Source organism: Amblyomma americanum, chromosome 6, assembly GCF_052857255.1.
Source record: "Amblyomma americanum isolate KBUSLIRL-KWMA chromosome 6, ASM5285725v1, whole genome shotgun sequence".
Lineage (NCBI taxonomy): Eukaryota > Metazoa > Arthropoda > Arachnida > Ixodida > Ixodidae > Amblyomma > Amblyomma americanum.
The window spans coordinates 69,547,386-69,567,814 of record NC_135502.1 but is presented as its reverse complement, the minus strand read 5'-3'; the positions used below and the strand labels follow the sequence as shown (position 1 = coordinate 69,567,814).

At 49.4% G+C, this 20,429-nt stretch overlaps 1 protein-coding gene across 2 annotated transcripts in view; it reads left to right on the top strand.

The window, feature by feature from the left end:
- The window catches only part of LOC144093653 (ras-related protein Rab-8A-like), a 92,836-nt gene extending 73,891 nt beyond the window's left edge, over positions 1-18,945 (top strand). The window contains exons 4-7 of one of the 2 annotated variants that reach the window (XM_077627244.1): positions 61-138; positions 5,655-5,744; positions 8,590-8,703; positions 16,604-18,945. In XM_077627244.1, coding sequence (XP_077483370.1) covers positions 61-138; positions 5,655-5,744; positions 8,590-8,703; positions 16,604-16,702 — 381 coding nt within the window. In that variant the 3' untranslated portion in view covers positions 16,703-18,945. Of the gene's footprint in view, positions 1-60; positions 139-5,654; positions 5,745-8,589; positions 8,722-16,603 lie in introns of both variants that reach the window. The other variant, XM_077627243.1, reaches the window with a different exon arrangement.
- The last annotated feature ends 1,484 nt before the right edge of the window (positions 18,946-20,429 follow it).

Below are 20,429 nucleotides of genomic sequence, written 5' to 3'. Positions count from 1 at the left end.
GTGCTTTGTTTTGCGAATGCCACTGACGTGCGTGTACTGACTGCTTCGTGTGTTTTGCAGGGCATTCTTATCATGTACGACGTCACAAACATGGACTCCTTCAACCACCTCTCCTACTGGTTCAGGAATATCGAGGAGGTAAGCAATAATAATAATAATAATTGGTTTTTGGTGGAAAGGAAATGGTGCAGTATCTGTCTCATATATCGTTGGACACCTGAACCGCACCGTAAGGGAAGGAATAAAGGAGGGAGTGAAAGAAGAGAAGGAGGTAAGCAGGAAACATTGTTCCCTCCTCTGTCTTCGTAGCATTCAATGCGGAATGCCATCGTGCATTCCATAATAGCACTATAGAAATCTGCCCTTTGGCTGTATGGCTGCCGCTGTATGGCAGCGCTTATACAGGGTGTTTCACCTAAGAATTCTCACAATTTAAAAAAATAAAGGCTTTTTGAGTTAGAAGAGCGCTTTTTTTGGGCATAGAATTGTCAGCGGTGTAGTACATTAGGATACAGCGAAGACCTGCTAACTAGCAGGCTGATGAACCAATATTGAATAAACTTTTAACTATTACTGTTAGGCTCCTTAATTATTGAGAGGCGTGTATCCCATGGTAAGTAATATCCATATCGCTTTGTAGAATTCCGAAAACGCGGCTACCCTCGGCGCTATGGCCCGACAAATTCTGGCTACAACGTGCCAGAATACATGCCATTTCGAGAAAGTTGGACGCAAAGCAACTCGACGAAGGTTGGAGGCAAAGCATTTCGAGGATGGTTGGAGGCAGTGCACGTAACTAGTCAGAGTATAGCCAAAATTTGTTGGGCCAAAGCGCCGAGGGCAGCCGCGTTTTCGGAATTCTACAAACCGATATGGATATTACTTAGCGTGGGATACACGCCTCTCCATAATAAGGACCTTAACAGTAATAGTTAAAACGTGAACTATTTAATGTTAGTTAACTAGCCTGCTATTTAGCACATATTAGCTGTATTCTGATCGATTACACAACTGACAATGGTATGCAGAAAAACACTCTTCTAACTCATAAAACCTATTTTTGAAAAATTGTGGAAAGTCTTAGGTGAAACACCCGGCCAGTATACACTGTAATGACTACTGCAAGTGAAGGCCGGCGGCGTTGTTCCGCCTCTGCTGAATCTTGCCCGAACTCAATGTAATTTGTAGACAGGCGCCATCACGTGATCACACAACCCGTCAACTTGCCCAGTGACCTCGAGTCACACTCAGTGTTACGCTTTCGCATCCTTAATTTCTTTCCACTCGCACTTCGTCCCCGGGTTCGAACCCGACCGCGGCGGCTGCGTTTTTATGGAGGCAAAACGCTAAGGCGCTCGTGGGCTATGCGATGTCAGTGCACGTTAAAGATCCCCAGGTGGTCGAAATTATTCCGGAGCCCTCCACTACGGCACCTCTTTCTTCCTTTCTTCTTTCACTCCCTCCCTTATCCATTTCCTTACGGCGCGGTTCAGGTGTCCAACGATATATAAGACAGATACTGCGCCATTTCCTTTCCCCAAAAACCAATTATTATTACTATTATTCACTTCGTCCTCCCGCCTTGCGTACGTAAGGGTGAAGCGCAAATAATCGCGCCGTTACTAATATGCACCCGCATCCAATCACAGAAAGGCGTTCCGACATCACAGCGCAGCGCTCGCCTCAGAGGGGGCCGAAACCCTTGTAAGCCATGCAAGACATCACTGCCGCTGATCTTCCCGCCGGCGCATCTCATCTCTCGCGGCGCGCGTTTAAGAGCAGCCTTCCTGTGATCTGCACCGCCGCCGCTTTGTCGCGGCCTCGCAATCCTCTTAGCATCGGGAGGAGGGTTGATCCGCATTCCGGCTCGCGCGCGGGGCTTAGTCACATTCAGCCGAGGATTTACTTGACAAACTCCTCCGGAGCTCCGAGCGGGGGAGGCCCCAGGCAGGCGCTTGCATTCGAGGGTTGCGTGGCGCTGGCGCTGTTTTCCACCGGGCGTGTGGCGCCTGGAAAGACGACCGCAGCCGAGCCCTTTGCAAGGAAAGCTGCTCGGAAAGCAGGGCCGGGCCAGGTTAAAGTTGGAAGACTCGGCTCTGGCATTCGGCTAGATTCCTGGAAGCAAGTTTCGTAGAAGACGAAGTTCGGGAATGTCGCGTGGCTGCGATTCCAGTAAAGGTCGAGAGGAATGAAGACGTAGGCGGTCTTGCATAAAATCCCCTGCTATGCGGTGCCCTTTAGGCTGGCTCCGTTATGCGTCTTCAGACTTACAAGCACTGTTCATTCCACCGTCCTTCCGTAATCGAGGATGACGCGCTTCTGCCGTCAGTATGTAGTTAGGCACGTCTTGTTGCCGTTGTTTCAGGAAGAGCCTCTTTTACAAACCCACACCTGTACGCTTCCCTCTCTGGGCTCCGCATATTTACTATCTAGAGTTACGGTTTATAGTAACTATCTCCTATGTACGCAAAGCGCCCACCTGCAGCTGTACACCGATGCATTTTACTAAACGCGTCGGTGGGACGTCATCGTCCTATAGGCTCCGTGCGCTGCAGTTTGGCGCGCGCGAGTGGCGCCACCTGGTTAACAACGGTGGCGAAAGGCGGACGCAGCCAACGCAGCTCTCTAGTTCAGTTAGCAGTGAGCGAGGCGAGCGGTGAGGTGTTTCGTCCAAAGGCGAAAACAAACTTGGATAATTATGGGTGCTCTACCTACTGCTGTGTTTACCCAATGTCATAAGAGCTATAAAAACACTGCAGTCAAGGTAACGAATATATTTAAACGCTTTCCTTGGACATTGTGCATGCTTGCTAATGCACAGAGGGTCTGCCGGAAATGACTGCACTGTGGAATTAAATTCATGAGTGTGAACTGGGAAAGGGTTTACATTGACTGGGGTGTTTTGAATGCGATATCATTGATAGGAGCTGCTTTATGTCTTTATGTAGAGCGAAGGAATGCGCTGTCAGTCACAGGAAATGGTCTACGGTGAAGTTCTTGGAGCTAGCATCTGAAGTTTGTCTTCGTTTGTTATACTCATCTGTGGTTCAGCGTGTCAATTTTGTTTCTAGCTTTTTTTTTTCGTGCGTGTGTGTATGCAGTGGGAGCGACGTCGTACTTCTGAGAGTGCTTGTGTCGTTTTTCACATCGTTTCACCTTAGCTTTTGCGTATTAATTCATCATTTTATTTCCTTTAGTGCTTTAAAATTTTGTATCTTTATTTGTTGCATTTATGAGATCTCAGATCCTGTTCTGGACGAATAAAAAGAAAAATAGAGAGTGGTTCAAATTTCTCTATATATATTTCTTGGATTTCACAACATCACTAATCCCTTAATTTCGGGAATTAATCTTTTGATTTTAATTGGGTTTATCGTCCCAATGCAACGCAGACTATAAGGGGCGCCATAGTAGGAGGTTGCAGATCATTGCAACCACTTGGGGTTCTTTAACGCGCACTGACATCACACAGTACGCGGGCCTCTAGAATTTTGCCTTCACCGAAATGCGACCGCCGCAACCAGGATCGAACACGAGTCATTTGGGTCAGCAGCTGAGCACCATAACCACTGAGCCACCGCGGCGGCCTTTCTATAGTTAAGTATTTACCAAAAGAGAAATACGGCCAAATTATTTCATGTAATTGGTGTCTTCATGAAATTCCTGAAATGAAAGTCCTGTGGAAGATACTTAGGAAGAAACCCATCGTATTTTTGTATGCTTAGAGCTATGCTTCTGTGACAGGAATACGCAAAGTAAAGCAGTGTCGACCTTGCAGGATATAGAGCACTATCATCTGATGTATATGTGCAGTAAGTTTGCGTTTTTCGCAATTCTAGCCGACCATTCACATAGTCGATGTCACAGTGGATGTAAATTACATAGCTGAATTCATTATTTGGGTCAGAGCTTTGTTTCTCAAACTGTAAAGGTACTTAATTAATCTCAATAAGCTCAACTGCGCTGCCAGATATTGCAGTGCCGTCGGGACTGCAACACAATCATGGTTGCTCGGAATCGGTGATCAGCCCAAAAACGAAATGCAGCAGTAGTGGCGTCAAGGCTTTCAATGCGTTGAAATCCGCAGAGCAGCAGGTATTGACTCAGAATGGCATCGCGGTCAGTGCGCGTCTGCTATGCAGCCGGGCTGACGCGAACGCATAGGGCTTGGAGGAAGGCACAGGGCCACCACGGCCAGTCTCGAGGGGGGCGTGCTCTCCCCTCGAGACCGGCGGTGATTGAGCGTCCAGTTAACGCGGCGAGTGCCACGAGGCGGCGCTGGCGATGTGGTCGCTGCTGGCGCCACCATACCAGCGCACGGAGCCCATATGCAAAGCTGCGAACTTTGAGCTGCTGGAAAAGTTCTGACGCCTGTGAGACAACAAATGCCCGTGCATGCCTCTACGTCTTGTACCCGCTTGGAAAAACTACCCAGGACGAACGCGTTACGCGCGAGTTGTTCTACTAAATTCTCTTCTTCGGCTTTGCATTTTCGTCTGCAACAAACGATAGTGCGAGCACTGTCGCTGTTTTTGGAAAGGGGACTCGTAAAGGGCGGCAGAAATGTGCGAACACTTGGTAACTAAAGCTGTCGGTGTAGGCACATACGCTGTGGACATTTATGGCTAAGACACTACTCCACGTATAGAGAGTACGCAACTTCCAGACAGCAGCTGCCTTGCTTTGCTTCTTACGCACGGGACAACTTTGTCCGACTAAGAAACTTTAGTCTCTTCAGTAGATTTGTTAATTACCAAAAATGTCACATTTCTAAATCGCACGGCCACCGTTATATAACCAGGGTACTGTCTGCAACAACAAATGATACAGGCTGTCGCAGCGAGCCGAAAGGAACGAAGGTGTGCTTTCATTCAACTAGAAAGTTTCGGCACACCGCCGCTGCCGGTTCCCGTGCAGGGCCTACGGGGAATGGGTATCGCGGTATGCGCCGAATGTATACTGTGCGCTATCAATCACATTGCACCCCAGGTAACGACAGCGCGGGAGTGCAGTGGCAGTTCGCTCAAACGTTCCATCAGAACTGTCGTAGCACCGCGGGAACCCCGCCCCATCCTGCTAGCACTTTACCCGAAAACATTTGTAGTCATAACGACTGGTATTTTGTTTTGAAGCGACCGCTTCAAAACAAAATAAAAAAGAACGGCCGCATTTCGATGAAATGCAAAAACGCCCGCGTGATGTGCGCTGTCAGACTCCGGAGCCTTTCACTATACGGCGCCTCTCATACAGCATCATTTGCAGCTGTGGAACGTTAAACCTCATGTGTCCGGGTTTAAGCGCTGCTTCGGGCTCCACCACCTCTTTTTCATTTATGCTTTTCTATTACATGCCATTAGAGGAAAAAAATGATTCCATCCCTGGTCCATGAGCTGGACAGCCAATCAAACGCCTTAGCGACTAAGCAACCGCGGCGGGTGACTTGTCTGGCGTATAAAAACGGATCCAGGGGAACGCATTCAGAATCCGCTAAGGAAGCGATGAACAGGAGTATACTGTTGATGCAGATGACATCACGGAACGACTCAGCAACGACGCGGAATGATACGACCTTCGTGCGCGTTCGTTCGGGTGTCTGTTTCACGCTTCATGCTGACCCCTTTCCCCCATTCCCTTTTCTTGTGGTTCTGTCGCAGAACGCGTCGCCTGAGGTGGTCAAAGTCTTGGTGGGCAACAAGTGCGACGCGACGCAGATGCGCCAAGTGGAGAAGGACCGAGGAGAGAAGGTACGCGGGCACCGGACCCATGCGTCCCAGCCGCACGGTGTGGCATGAAACGAAATCGTTGCGCCACCACTCGGAGATATATAAGCAACCTTCCGTTTCGTGCATGTGAACCATTTCAGAAGACATAAAGGGGCAGTACCTGACACATTCTTCATGACATACTCCTCACTGCACATTGTTTGTCTCTCTTCTTTTTCATGACGGGCTCGCTTTATTATCGAAAGTGATGCAAAGCTTTGGTGTTTTCATATCTAATTTACAGCACAACACCGTACGGAAGGCGCTGTCACTTTGCGAGGATCGATACGTTGAAACGGCTGTGGTATCGTAACATCTGAGTCAGCTTCCGTTGGTGCAGGTCATAAATGTACAGCTGACTCGCCTCTGAATATGCTTTGATGCCGAGGCACTCTCACGCGGTTTGTTTATTTACTGACTGGTGTTGACACTGTAGGGAGCGGTGAGTGCGCTTTCAGCGCACTGTACACTAATTTTGCAATCGGCCCGTAGGGATAGGAGGTAGCATTGATAATAAATGTGACCTGCTGAATGGCTCACACACGTCGCCTGGGCAACAACCTTTCGTCGTTCTTACACCACGGTGATATATCCTGCATTCAGTACAGAAGCGAACAACAACTGCCGCTGGCGACTTTAGTTTCATGCTGGCCACGTCTGTAGGCACACCGTTTTACCAGCACTTGCGAAACCCTGTCGGGAGTCGTTGACACCCAGACGATTCGACTCGAGGACGGTGGATGGTTGCAAAACAAACTGTGTGTGTACAAAACAACGCGTCTAGGCCCACGAACTCGCACCGATCGATCCCACGAGAGCGGCGTTGCGACCCGTTCGGGGAAAATGGGTGCGCGAGCACGTGTGTTTGGCGTGCTTTTACGTCCACGGCGCACGCGAGCGCCATTCCTACAAAGGGGGGAGATACGGGCACACGCGGCTGCGATAACCGTGGCGCACTCCAGACAGCCCGGGGTCACGGAGGTCTTCGATCCGAGGTTAAAGAGGCGGCGCTGACAAAAAAAAAAAAAATCACGAAACGAATACCCGTAGGCCGTGTTTGCCCTCTATTTCAAGTGCGTGCTACGAATTGGAAGCGATCAAGGTCCTCATTCTTGCGATAAAACCGAAGCAGGGCACGGCATCGATAAAGGAGAGGGTATAGAAGAAGGTGTCGCCCCGTCACCTTATGTCATCCCCTGGCCCTGTTCTCGAGAGCTGTGGCGCCGTTCTCTTCATTGTGAAACATTTCGGGAAACCGTACGGAAATCTATGCGCATGTTGCGCGGACAGGCGTTACTTATTACGCCCCGAAAGGAATTGCATAAACGAAAAACATGAAATCGAACGAGAAGGGGCGCACGCACAGCTTCATCGTTTCACTATATAGGCTTCTACGAGCACTCTCGCTGATGTCCCAGAAGCTGGCCAAACTTCTAACAAAGCAGGGAGCGCATTTTTAAAAACTTCGATCCTGTCTGAAGGCGCACGATGTGAGCATTGTACTCGTTAGATTAGACGAATCACGTTTTCTCGCTCATCAACGTGACTACCCCTCCCCCCTTGAAACACGTTGCTGCGTTTGCCATTGGCCCAAGTATTGAACCAGATCTTGCCTGTGCGGCTTGCGTTATTGGCAGGAGCAGCAGGGAGTGTCCGTTTGACGTTCTGGTCTCGTTCGCCGAGGTCGTTCTCTGCCAGCAAGGCACGTTGGGTGACGGCCGTAGTTCTCGTGAGCCTCCAGCTGGTATATGACGTCGTCTGCACGACAGCAGACGACGGCGTCGAACGCGTATTTAGCGCAAGCAGCCATCAACGGTGATGGGTAGTAAACGTGTCCAGCAGCAGTCAGTGTAAATTAAACAGAGCAGACGTGGGACTTTAAGGTAACGCATAAGACAGGTATACCCGTATATAAGGCGAATAAACACGACGCCGTAGTATTATAGCGGCGTCCAGCGCTCAGCTGTAACACCCAGAGTATGTGGGTGTGCGCCGTTACAGCGCAATTGAATTCAAATTAAAAATGAAGTGACGGTAATCGCTGTTAGTTCTTCGCGCGCGGAGAGTAACCGAAGCATTACAACGTCTTCATGGCAATTCAACATTGTGGTATTTACGTGTGCGCGTGGTTCTGCTTGACTATTAGCCTTTATGGCAGAACTCCTCCTTTAGTTGAGGAAAGGAGAGGGTCAGGAAGACATTTTTTTTTGTCAGTTCGTACAGTAAGAGAGAGCATTAATCAGTGGCTTGTTTTATCGGTGTGAATGCAGGTTAAACTGAGGAAAACGGAGCTAGTGGATGCTTAAAACTTCAAGCACGAGCCAGGCAGGTGCTTAATCAATAGTCTCCGCTTGACGCGATTAAGTAGCAGCTAGAGCAGGGCGGTGCTGCTCAGGTGTGTTCACGAAGGACCAAGTGGCAGCTATATAGATGAAGTGGTGCGATGATGCCGAACCGTACACCAGTGATTCGATTGCAACGAAATCTAGCCCAAACCAAAAACTCCACTGCGTCGCTCTTCGACGCAGTTATAGACCACTGCACCGTGATCCGTTTACTTATCGAGTAAAATAAAAAAAAATTTCCTAATCACAACAACCACGAAAGCCAGTGCACTGTATACCGCAGGTGCGGGTTACTACGTGCGTGTTGTAACCTCGAGAAAGATTAGCCACTTCGATGACCCGTCGGGTACGCAAAGTTAGCACGTTTCGGTGTCGGAGCGCAGTGCCCTTGGTACTGAACAACGCTTTGAGCAGTCGTGCTTTAAAGAGTGTCTTCACACTTGCATTAACGTTTCTTTTCTCCACCTGCCTCTCGACCGCAGATGGCGGAAAGCTTCGAGATCCCGTTCTTCGAGTGCAGCTGCAAGCAGAACGTCAACATCCAGGAGGCCTTCGTCACGCTCGCCAGGAAAATCCGGGAGCAGAGAGAGCAGAGGGTGATCATCAGCCCGCTAGTACAAGTCCCCCCTCGTTTTTTACTCCTAATTTGTTTGCTTCTCGCATTTGGTTTGCCTTGGTTGCATGTGCTGCTGGTTTTGCGTTGCGTTGCGTTTTGTTTCCTCCTTCAACCCGCCTTTCTGATGATTTTTGATTTGTTTTCCTACGCTACTGCTTCTTCACCAGCACTGTTTCGTTGAAATAGCCAGACAGGCGTAACGCATTGCAGGAGACCGGGCATGTCACGTTTGTCGCTAGCGTTTAACATGTTTAGATGCAAAGCTGTCAGGTCAAGTCCTGAGCGACAAATCGTCATGCATGCGTTCTTACTAATAAGGGATCAATTGCTCATTGGCGGCTGCGTTTTTATGGAGGAAAAACGCTAAGGCGCCCGTGTGCTGTGCGATGTCAGTGCACGTTAAAGATCCCCAGGTGGTCGAAATTATTCCGGAGCCCTCCACTACGGCACCTCTTCTTCCTTTCTTCTTTCACTCCCTCCTTTATCCCTTCCCTTAAGGCGCGGTTAAGGTGTCCAACGATATATGAGACAGATACTGCGCCATTTGCTTTCCCCCAAAACCAATTATTATTATTATTATTATCCACCCGAGCGAAGCCATACGGCTACAAATGAAACCCCGGGTTCGAGCCCCGGACCAAGACGTATTTTTCTTTAGGTACCAAGTTTCTGTGGAAGCTGTATAGCTTTCCTCTGTAGCCGTATGGTTGCGATTGAGTGGATATCAATGAGTAATTACTCTCTGATGACAAATCTACCCCACCTTAGAGGATTTCCCTGAACATTTGACCAACTATGTTGTTACTCTGTATATGGTGCTGCATCGCCTCCTTCCCTTTATTTATACCGAAACCCCTATACACATTCTGTAAAGTTAATGGATGGGGCGAAAATGCCACAGTAACTCTTTTTGCAATAAGAAAATCTGACACACGCGCATACTTCATTGTATTTGACCACCAACACTGAAAGACGAAGCCAGCTGCCGCCAGTCGCGCTATTGTCAGAGAGAGAGAAAGAAAAGGAGACATAGAACCGGCTGGCACCGAGTAATCTGTTTCCGATCCCTCGATGGAGGGCGAACAGCGACCAGATGGATCGCGAAAGCGCGACTCGCAATTGACCACGACAATGAAGGCAATCACGGGACACCGGAGCGAGGACTGGATGCGACCTCGGCGACAAACAGCGTAGTGTATAACCAGCTGGTTTCCAGTGGCGGCGCCCTAATAGCTCCGCCGGAGCAGCGAGAACAATTACCGATCGAAGACTGGGCGTGACAGCGAAACCTTGATAGCTCCGGCGCGCGGCTGCTCGAGCACGCAGCCTTTGTTTTGGAGCCTGCGTCGCGCGGCACTCAAGGCATGCGTCGCGCGGTGGCGCCCATTAGGGCACGCGCGCAGCCAGTTAGTTTGCCGTCGCTCGGGGGCAACGGGCCGTAATTTGTCCCCTGATTGAAAGGCAATGCCTGCACCGATACGCCCGCTTACACTGTATACAACGATTGCTCGTGGAATGCCGTCGCACTCAGAGCGCAGTTGCTGCAGACCCGACATTAAAGCGAAGAAAGATTTGGAAGACAATGCAGTAATGGGGTTATGTCTTTTTTTTCTAATTTTTCTGATACGCCAATCGTGCAGCTTGAATTGGTTTTGATTTATTTCCCTGTCATCCGGAACTCGCGGACTGCCGTGTGGTCTTATTACAATCTTTGTTTTGTATCGAAAGCTACACTGGCCGCGAACTCGCAGTTTCGCGGTGCTCGCAGTCCCACCGTGGTCGCACCGTACCGCGTGACCAACGTGACTGGTCACGTGACCAACCACGTGACGAGTCATGGCGCCACCTCCTCGCCATCTGCCGTGACGCCAGTGGCTAATCAAGCTAGGCCTTAGCTTTCGCTACGTATGTCCTGGTATAGCCGAGCTAAGCCACTGCCATTTTTTTTTTTATTTTAGTGAGGTCACAGCTCTTTTGTTCTTGAAAAAACGCAACGCAGGCTTCGTCGTTCCACGTTATTTGCGCTGCTCAGTTCCCTCATCTCCCTTAACTTTTTCACGAGATGTGTGGAATTCCGCTGCCATTGATCGCGTTGCCCGTAAGCGCGCATCGTTTGGAGCTGACGGAACTGCGCGACTGCCTAGCGGGTCACGGGGCAGAACCGGAAACTCCATTTGTGGCGACAACCGTAGCTGCCGGCAACGCCTGCTGCGTCTGTCGCAGGCGCACGTACTGCGCTGCGCAGCTGGTCTGGCACGCGTGAAATTACTTCCGATAAGGGCTACATGTATATCCCTCCCTCCCTCCCTCCCTCCCTCCCTCCCTCCCTCCCTCCCTCCCTCCCTCCCTCCCTTAAAATCTTTCTGGAACGTAAGCTGTCCCGCCTTGCGACGCTGTGGCCCACTTCTGTAACAGCTCTACCATCCGTAACTGCCCTCCCTCTCCATGTTTTGTTTTTCTATAATGCTTTTGTAACAGCCCGCCAAGGTTCATAACATGGATATAGACCCCTGCTTCAGGCGTAATTGCCTCGCTGCCACGTTACTGTTTGCTGAAAGTAACTACGCGCACAATCCACCATGTTGGAGCTACAACGACAGAGCTTTCTGCAGCAGATTAGAAAGCAACGGTATTTTGCCCGCAGCTATGGTTGCACCAAATACATTATGGCATCGTTAAGCGGTATAATGCCCCATTATGCTGCTCAGCTTTCCGAACAGAGCTTCGTTAATTTCAGACGTAAATAAGAGGAGCATTCATTTAAATTCCGTCATGTAGGCTGCCTCTTGACCATCGCCGTGCTGTCTTAAAAATAAAGTGTGTGCGCGTGTGTGGTTGGGGTGGGGGAGTAATTTTAAAGATAGACACCATGGTTCGCCAATGACGGTTCGTCTCTGATAAATGTACTGTGAAAACAATTTAGAAATGACTTGAGCAGTGTCGGAGGACTTGAGAAAAGTGCACGGCTATATGTCAGTCTTCTGGAGCAGCGCGCAGCGATTCCTCTCATCGATATGCTATCTTCGCGAACTGCACGGAAAGTCACCTTCGAGGTGAATCACTTTGCAAACCAGCCTGTTCTGACGTGAAAAATCAGAAAATATGGCGTTTCCTGATTTTAGAAAGAAGCGATCTTATCCGTTCAGTTGCACAAACTGTTCGTGGCCGAGCACACGAGAACTTGGCAAGCCGCGGCGTTCTCACTTGACTGCAGGTCTCGAGTGGTCCTCGAGGAAGTCCCAGTACGAAGCACTGCTCACGGTCAGTCACGTGGGCATGCAATGCTCCGCGATAGGCCCTTCTGAGGCCCACGACAGTGTCAGGGTCAATATCCTATAGTGGACGCTGTTGTTCGAAACTTCTGTCTCGGCGACTGTGGGTACCACCACTCACTGCTTACTCGTTCAGTCTCTGTCTGGAAGCGCTGTGCCCAGTGTTCGTCTCCTGTGACGCTACGCTGTAGGGAGTCTATATCTTTCTTTTTTTCTTGTCAGACTGAAAACGCCGTAACAGCGCCTCCGAAGAGTAGATAAGGTGTTTTTACAGTTTGGAGTGGGTTGTTTTGGTACGCATCTAGCGGAAACTTCGCGTTCGTGCAAGTTGTTCTAGATTATCTGATGCGCCCTTCCATGACTAATTGAGATTTCTTGCGCCACTTCGTCAAATATGCAACCCGGCTGCTCGTCTTGAATCATAGCTTTCACAGCAGCGAGAGCGTACGGCATTGTTGCAGCGTGTCAACCAGTGTTGAAACCATATTTTGAAGTTTTATGCCGCCCCTAAACTTCATTCTTCAGCTAATACTAGCTGGTTTTTCAGGCCAACTTCTAAAAACGCGAAATGCTGCTCTCTAGTGCTCTTTTCCTATGAGGTGACCGGCTTCAATGTTCTGTACTGGCGCCATCCTTTCCGTCATGCTAATGAACCGCGGCGCAATACACACCACCTGAAGGTTAGAAATAGCATATTCAAAATAGAAAGCTGTTCGACATAATTACAATTTCTTTATCCCCATTTCAGGATTTCTTTTTGGCTGACCTTGTAGTTCAGTTGTTTACGATGTCTCTTCACGCCGACTAGTGTTGCGCACCATTTCGTAGCGTAAGTGCAGTAATCACGCAGAAATGATGATGTGCATAGACATATAAACGACATCTATGAGCAAAGAAATGAAGCTTAGTAAGGTTAGTAAATTAGCGCTTGTCCTTGTCTTTTTTTGCGCCCGTGTGTTTTTTTCGCGCTTTTCGTCTTAAAAAGAAATGAATGGTTAGTCTGGATGAGGCAAATGGAGAATAAAGTAGTAATGATCGTGAAAGAATCAGTGGACAAAATGAGGTCTCTTTCTGGACCAGTGAAATGCACGGAAAGCTTCCGAATGCGTCTCCGGTTATTTCTTTTTCACGTGTATCGTTCCTACATCTACGCGTATTTGTCCCTTGCGCACTTTTCGTGCTTGCACTAGCACGCCAACCAACTCGAGAAGGCCACCCCGGATTTCCTATCGGTTTAAAAGAATGTCTTGCTGGGCAAGTTGGTAACTGTACATCTTTGGTTACAGGCGCGAAAACACACAACACAAGGTAGTAAGACAGGACGGAGCGCCACTCACAATTGATTTATTTGAAGGCAACACAGACAAATATATACCATCGTACACGCAAGGAATGCTATCATCTTCAAAGTTGATATGATAGTGAACGAGTGAAAGGCAGAGAACAATTTTTTCACTCGTTCGCTATCATATCAACTTTGAAGATGTTCTTATCGGTTGCGCGGAGTTCCTCAGTTCAAACTCACACAACGCTGCTTCCCTTCACGACGAGCAGTCGGAGCCAGCGCCCGACTTTTCGGCTGGCCGTAGAGCTCGTTTCGGGTGTCGATCATCCAGAGCGTGATTTTCCCAAGGGCACACCTGCAGTGGTAGCCCATTGTGCTGCCTCGGAGCAGCTGTGTTCAGCTCGTGTTACCTCGGGACCTCGCTCGGGCCAACGAGTCACGTCACTGCCCCCCCCCCCCCCCCCCTCTCTCCTATCCGTTCGTTCCCTTCGCTTTCCTGAGAACGCAATCTCAGCCGCTTGCGCGAGTTGCCCTTCGCGTACAATTTTGAAGGAGTTGACGGGTACAAGAGCGCTTTGAGAATGTGCGATTTCTATACAAAACCTTTGCGGATCCTCTATTGCGGTTACCCGTTATCTGAACTGAAGTCAACAGCAGCACGTGAGGCAGTGACACAACGAAGTCTAAATAATACCACTAACCACACAGTTCCACGTTTTTGCACGCTTACAAACGAGTATTCCAATGGCAATCCGGAGCAGCTCGCCGAATCCGCGAATAATAATAATAATTGGTTGTTGGGGGGAAGGAAATGGCGCAGTATCTGTCTCATATATCGTTGGACACCTGAACCGCGCCGTAAGGGAAGGGTAAAGGAGGGAATGAAAGAAGAAAGGAAGAGAGAGGTGCCGTAGTGGAGGGCTCCGGAATAATTTCGACCACCTGGGGATCTTTAACGTGCACTGACATCGCACAGCACACGGGCGCCTTAGCGTTTTTCCTCCATAAAAACGCAGCCGCCGTGGTCGGGTTCGAACCCGGGAACTCCGGATCAGTAGTCGAGCGCCTTAACCACTGAGCCACCGCGGCGGGCCGAATCCGCGAAAGAGCAAGATTCCCGTTTCGGTCCAATGAGAACTCAGGATCTGAATTCAAATCGTCCGCTGAAACAGGCTCTTCGGTTTTGCGTACCAAGACAACTCGCCCCGGATCGCCGGTTGGAATACGCCATAAATTCGTCCCGAGTGGCCTCTGCCTACGATATTGCGTTGACATGCTGCGCGGAGATACGCCCCGCTCGACGCGAACACGGAAGGCGCGGCCTGCCCAGTCACCACGGGTGGAAAGGGAACAGACACGAGCGCAGCGTGTCTGCAGATGCGCCGAGTTTCAAGTTTGAGACGTACGCTACGGGGAAGTTCCGCTGAAGTTCGCGGTGCCGATTGCAGCGCCATAACACACTGCCTAGCGAGAAGAGCAAGCAGTATTGGGTAGTACTATTAGTACTTTTCCGCGCCACCTTCAGGCGCTGATTGGCGTGAGCCTCTGTCGAAGGCGCACGTGCCGTGCGTGAATGCTGTCAGCCAAACGCGGGTATCTAATCGCGCAGAATGTGTTCTCGCGTTTGCAGCGGCCCAAGCGGCTAATAATAATAATAATAATAATAATAATAATAATAATAATAATAATAATAATAATAATAATAATAATAATAATAATGCAGTTTTGAGTCACCGAATGGAACGATTGCAGTGCCACCTTGGCAGCGCAGGTTCCCCATATACTGGCGGCCTGCTGTCCTGTCGTGCACCGACCGAGCCGCTCCGGTAGCCGAGTAGGCAGCGTGCCATGGTCGCACACGCGAAGACGGGGGTTCGAATTCCGGCGCCCGCTTCGCAAGAAAAAATAATTCTGAGCGATGGGGGTACCGGGACTCTGACCCTGGTCGCTCCGGGCCATTTCGGACCCGGCTGTACCTCGGCTATCGGAGCGTGGAGGACAAGGCGAGGTGCTCGTGCCTTTTTTAGGCCCATCATCTCCCCTCGCTGTCCCCCGGGCATCCAGTGTACGGACTGACCGTCGCTGATGTCTGGAATTTTACATCTGTATAAATGCTTCGTTTGGAAACAGAGTGTAAAAGACGCAACGGAGGAATAGGACTGCATGCACCGTCTGTCCTGTACAAAGAGTTCACAGCCGTTGCAATAAACCCGGAGCGGGTTCATTAAGAACCAGTGCACAATGCACCTCACTAGCTCAGAGGTGTGTTCAGGGTTTCTTCAGCAGTAATATGCCTCAGACTGCTTTCTTCTGAAACTCGAACAGATGCGAACAGCGCGAAAAAGCCTATTTACGATGCACGCAGACGGCTAAAACGTTCTGTTTTTCGGCACAGACGCCGTCATTCACTATGCATTGTCACAAAACCTGCATGCCGTGCCGATAACAATCCGAGTCAATGGTTGTGACCCACGGCTTTGCACCGCGTGTGACGTCATCGTTACGAAGATGAGCTCGGAGAGCTAAACTCATAGATACGACGTTGCATTACGACAGTTTGTACCGAAGATTAGCGAAGTGCTACGCCGTCAGTTGCTGCGATGTTCTAGCACACGGGAAAACATTGCACCGTATGAACATTGAACATTGCCCTGCAATGGTCGAAAGTTACACAAGTCCCGTAAAGTTACGCAAGAAGAAGCTGGATATATGGTTTCGCGCTTTTAGAGAATCGGGGGCATATTGCGAACGTGCTTTGAGCAAGCTTTAGGCTAAGGAGTAAATATTAGTACGAATTCAAGTGAGCACGGCCATGCGGCTACGAAATAAAAATAAATTCTGAGGACGTAGAGTAGTGTTCCCTTGTAGCCGCATGACCGCGCTGAGATAGATGCTAATTATTTGCTCCCTTATAGGAAGTCTACATTACCTCGGCGAATTCCTCTAAACAAATTGGACAAATTGAGAGAGGAGAACGGGGAAGGAGGGTTGGGGTGAGGCAGAGACGCAGTATCTCATGCTGCGAAATACAGCTGAGCCTCGTTATAACGAAGTTTAAGGGGCACGGAAATTACTTCGTTATACCCGTAGCTTCGTTATAGCCCGTGTTGAGTTGACAAATCTTCCAAGGGGAATCGTGATCCCTTCGTTATATTCATTATTTCGTTATAACGAGGTTCGACTGTAGTGCCATACGTTACTGTGCTCCTTGAGCCGCGGCGATGGTCAAGCATAGATAGCATTGGTGACTGTTGACGTTGACGGTCCGCAGCGATTCCCTGTCGGCGTTAATTAACGCTTGATCGCAACCTGCTCTCTCGCAGCCCAACAAGTTCGAAGAGAGCGAGCGGCTCCAGTGGGAGAAGGCAGACCTGAACCAGAACCGGCAGTCCCCGTCGGCGCAGTACCGCTGCAACTGCTGAGTCACCCCCTCCCACCCGCACCCGTTCTTCACGAAGACCTTCTCGTCGTCGTCGTCGCTCCCGCCGTGTCACCAACGCCCGAGCTAATTTATTTCCGCGCTGCCGCCTCGCTGCGTCCCCACTGCTGCGTCGCCATTCCGGAAAGGCGCGGACCTTGGACTGACGGACACCCGACCCAGCCGCTGACGGCGACAGGGCCGCCGCGGCGGCTCTCGCGGCGTCAGCGGCCCTTATCGAAGTGCGGCGGCGGAATGGACTGCTTCTGATTCCACAGCACCGTGTGGCACCGCGCGCAGCGCATCGCTTTGTGTTCACGCTGTACGCGTTCCGCCGAAGAATAGGCGTGTGTATGTGTGTTCGCAACCTGAACGTTATCGTCTTCACACTGGTTGCAACATACGCGTTTAATAATAGAGTGACGAGCGAGCCTTGCCTCCTGTGTGCATGTGAGCACGCAGATGAGTGATGCGTCTGGTGGAGCTATAGGTCGCAAGAAGGTATCCCGCGACTGAGTTGGTCTCGGTGGTTGCAAGGTCGAGGATGAATTGGTTGTGTTATTCGCGTTGACCGTATAATAATTCAGTGCAGTCCAAAGACTGGTCACAAGAAAGATCTTTCCTGGTGCGTCTCGTATAGTAACGCGCTGCTGAGAAGCTAAAATTTGCGCACCTTTATCCACGGCACATGCGCATCCAGGTAGAATGCAGTCCGTTTAGAGCATCGCAAGTGCCGTTTATAAACTGCAATTTTAAAGCGACACAGGGTACAAATTGGTGTTAGCCCGTGTCGATAGACTGCTTCGTCCTAATCTGAAAAAGCCTATAGCTTCAATGAATTCGGACGGACCTTTTGTATGCTACAAAAGAGACCGAGAACGAAATGCTGGTATCGCCCCCAACGGCCGTCTTCGAAAGCAAACAGCGATGACGTCAAGTCCGAGTTTATGGCGCGGTTCTCAGAGGCTAGGATACAGCGTCATTCCCTTCGAAACAGTGATTACGGATTAATTTCCGGTCTTGACGTCACGTATTCGAATCGAGTGATTGCAAAAATAATGTTCCGTTTTCAAATACAATTTTCTCAGCAATCAATGCCTCTTTTACTGTCCTAGCATCATAATAGCCAGAGAAAGCCGTGTAACCAATTTTTACGAAGAACAGCATGTGATAGCCCTCAATGTCGCGTCACAGCGCAGATCGCGCTATCGTTACCCGAGGGAACCGGCGATGGTTACGGGCGAAAGTAGCTCGCGGCCTTTGTAACATCTAATCGCTAAAGCTCGCGCAGCTTTCAATGATCGATGAGTGCAGACGTTTATTGACTACGAGGGCGTGGGTGTCAGACTAGGCGGAGCCTAGGCAACGGTCTTTGCATTAGAGAACCACGTGCCCCGCGTACCTGTTGTTCGAGGATTACGAGCTGGCTCTCGTTCGGACTAGCATCCACCAGAGGCTTGGCATACAACGCTGAGGAGATAGTGGGACCTGTGTTCGGTTTGCACGATCTGCTATCTGTGTTTTTCCGTTTCAGTTTGCATTTCCGATTCGAGGAGAGTGACGTCAGGTGTGTAACTCTGACGCCCCGGCATAGCAAACGCAGATGTTTGCCAACACTCAACGTTCCGGGCTGGGTTGTTTTTCTTTGTCGTTCTCTTTAGTTTCGTGACCACTTAGTTGACGCCGGTACGCGGCATAGAAAACAAAGTGCAAAAGTGCGCGAAATACGAGCAGCTCACTGTTCACCCAAGCAAGGCATGCGTCTAATAAGCAACGTGATTAACCCAACGAAACTTCGACGTTTCGCGAATAAAGCGTGTAACAGCTGACCTTGTCGCGATTTCGCTGAGTAGTTATTGTTGAAGCGTTACTTAACCCCTGCAGGTGGCGCGCTGTGTGCGTCACCGAGGCGTGGGGCGCTGACAATGTGTACCACGTAGTTTGTTATATATACCTGATCTTTCGGTGTGGACCATTCCTGTACAAAGTGTGATGCTGTTTGCGTATAACGGGCTACTGACGTGTGTTTCGTCGCGAAACCGCGAGGCTGTATACGTGTGTCCGGACTCACTGCATGCGGTGTGGCCAAAGACCGCTGGAAGGCACGGCGAAATCGATAATAGCCGCGCCAGAGGGCGGTCGAGACTGTAAATACGTTCGTAAACTTCGTGAACAAGAAATTGCTGGATGAGAGAAGGCGATCGGGGTTTTTCAGTCGCATCCACTGCTTTCTAACGAAGTAGTAAGCGAGTAAAATAAAACAAAATATATATAGTACGGCGCCAGCTTGAGCTGCACCAGAGCTTTCATAATGTGTTCAAAGGCTGTAGTAGCGGTCCTTTTCCTGTGGGCACTGTTCCCTTAAGTATGCGCCAGGTGACGTCACAGTTCCAACGACGTCATAGCGGCTGCCATGTTGCAAACTAGGAGCACGGCGAAAGGCTGCATGGTTATCTGAACCCCTCACGTCGACGTGTTTCGATGTGTACTGTAGAAGCCATGCGTGGACCATCATTATGGCGCCCGTGACGTCACACGCAAAGCATGGTTAAGATCCTCAATCAATACGCAGCAGGAGCTGTACCACGAAGGGAAGGACCGGTAATACAGCCTTAGAAAAGCGTAAGCCTTTGCACATCTTGTAAAATTGTGAATTAACTTCAAATGCGACATCTCTTACCTCGCAGCACCGATGTGGTTCACTATAACACAAAGCATCCTCGGCATTAATGTGTTCGCAGTCGCGTTGAATACTGGTAAGCAAGGGTGCTATAGTGCAGTATACTATAGTTGCACAGGTTTGTATCTTCTTGCAGAACGCGGTAGTGAATTTGCCGTATTCATAGTGTGCTGTATACAAAGAATGTCGGATTTCAATAATCTTCACTTGAAACGCACACGCTGTTTTTTCTCCAAAATTTATGCGCGCAAAATAAAGCTTACCGCATGAAACATTTCGGACGTACTAAGTTTACGCCAAATAGCGACGCATAACGAGAGCGTTCGCGTCTGAAACGAAACTAACCTGCTTTATTATTATTTTTTAAAAGCTGTAAATGAATCGCAGCTCGTGCTAATGGGCAACTTTCGATTAAACGAAAAACATAAGTGTGGTCATGAAGGAGCACGGATTGCAATCACAAGTTACTGTGAATTATTCCATGCTTACAATTCTCGGCAAGGATGAACGGCACAGTACAACCATGTATTTTGTTCCGCGGAAAGCTAAGCAACCACTTGTTATTCTGTTCCGGCGAAATAAGCGAGCAGAAAAGACCGCAGCATTGATGTGAACACGATGTCATCACGATGGAAGCCGTCTTCTTTTCTCTTCTATGTGAATTTGTGATCTTGCTCACGATATTTGCCTCTGAGTGTCTCGCTGAGCTGAAATTCAACGTGATGACTTGGCTGAATAAAATAATTTTTTTCTTTGCCGCAATCGATAAGCTCGTACTTGTCGCCTTTATGTTGTGTGCGATCCGCCACGCAACACAGCGCTCACTCGACGAAAGGGTAGACAAGGGCTGTGATAAGCTCTGCGGTCATAACCCTGCGTTGTATATATATATATATATATATATATATATATATATATATATATATATATATATATATATATATATATATATATATATATATGCTCATTCGTTGCGAACCTCTGACTGCACCGTAAAACATAAAACTCGCTCCTTCGTAACGAGTCACTACAGAAACGTCAGCCTTGTGCC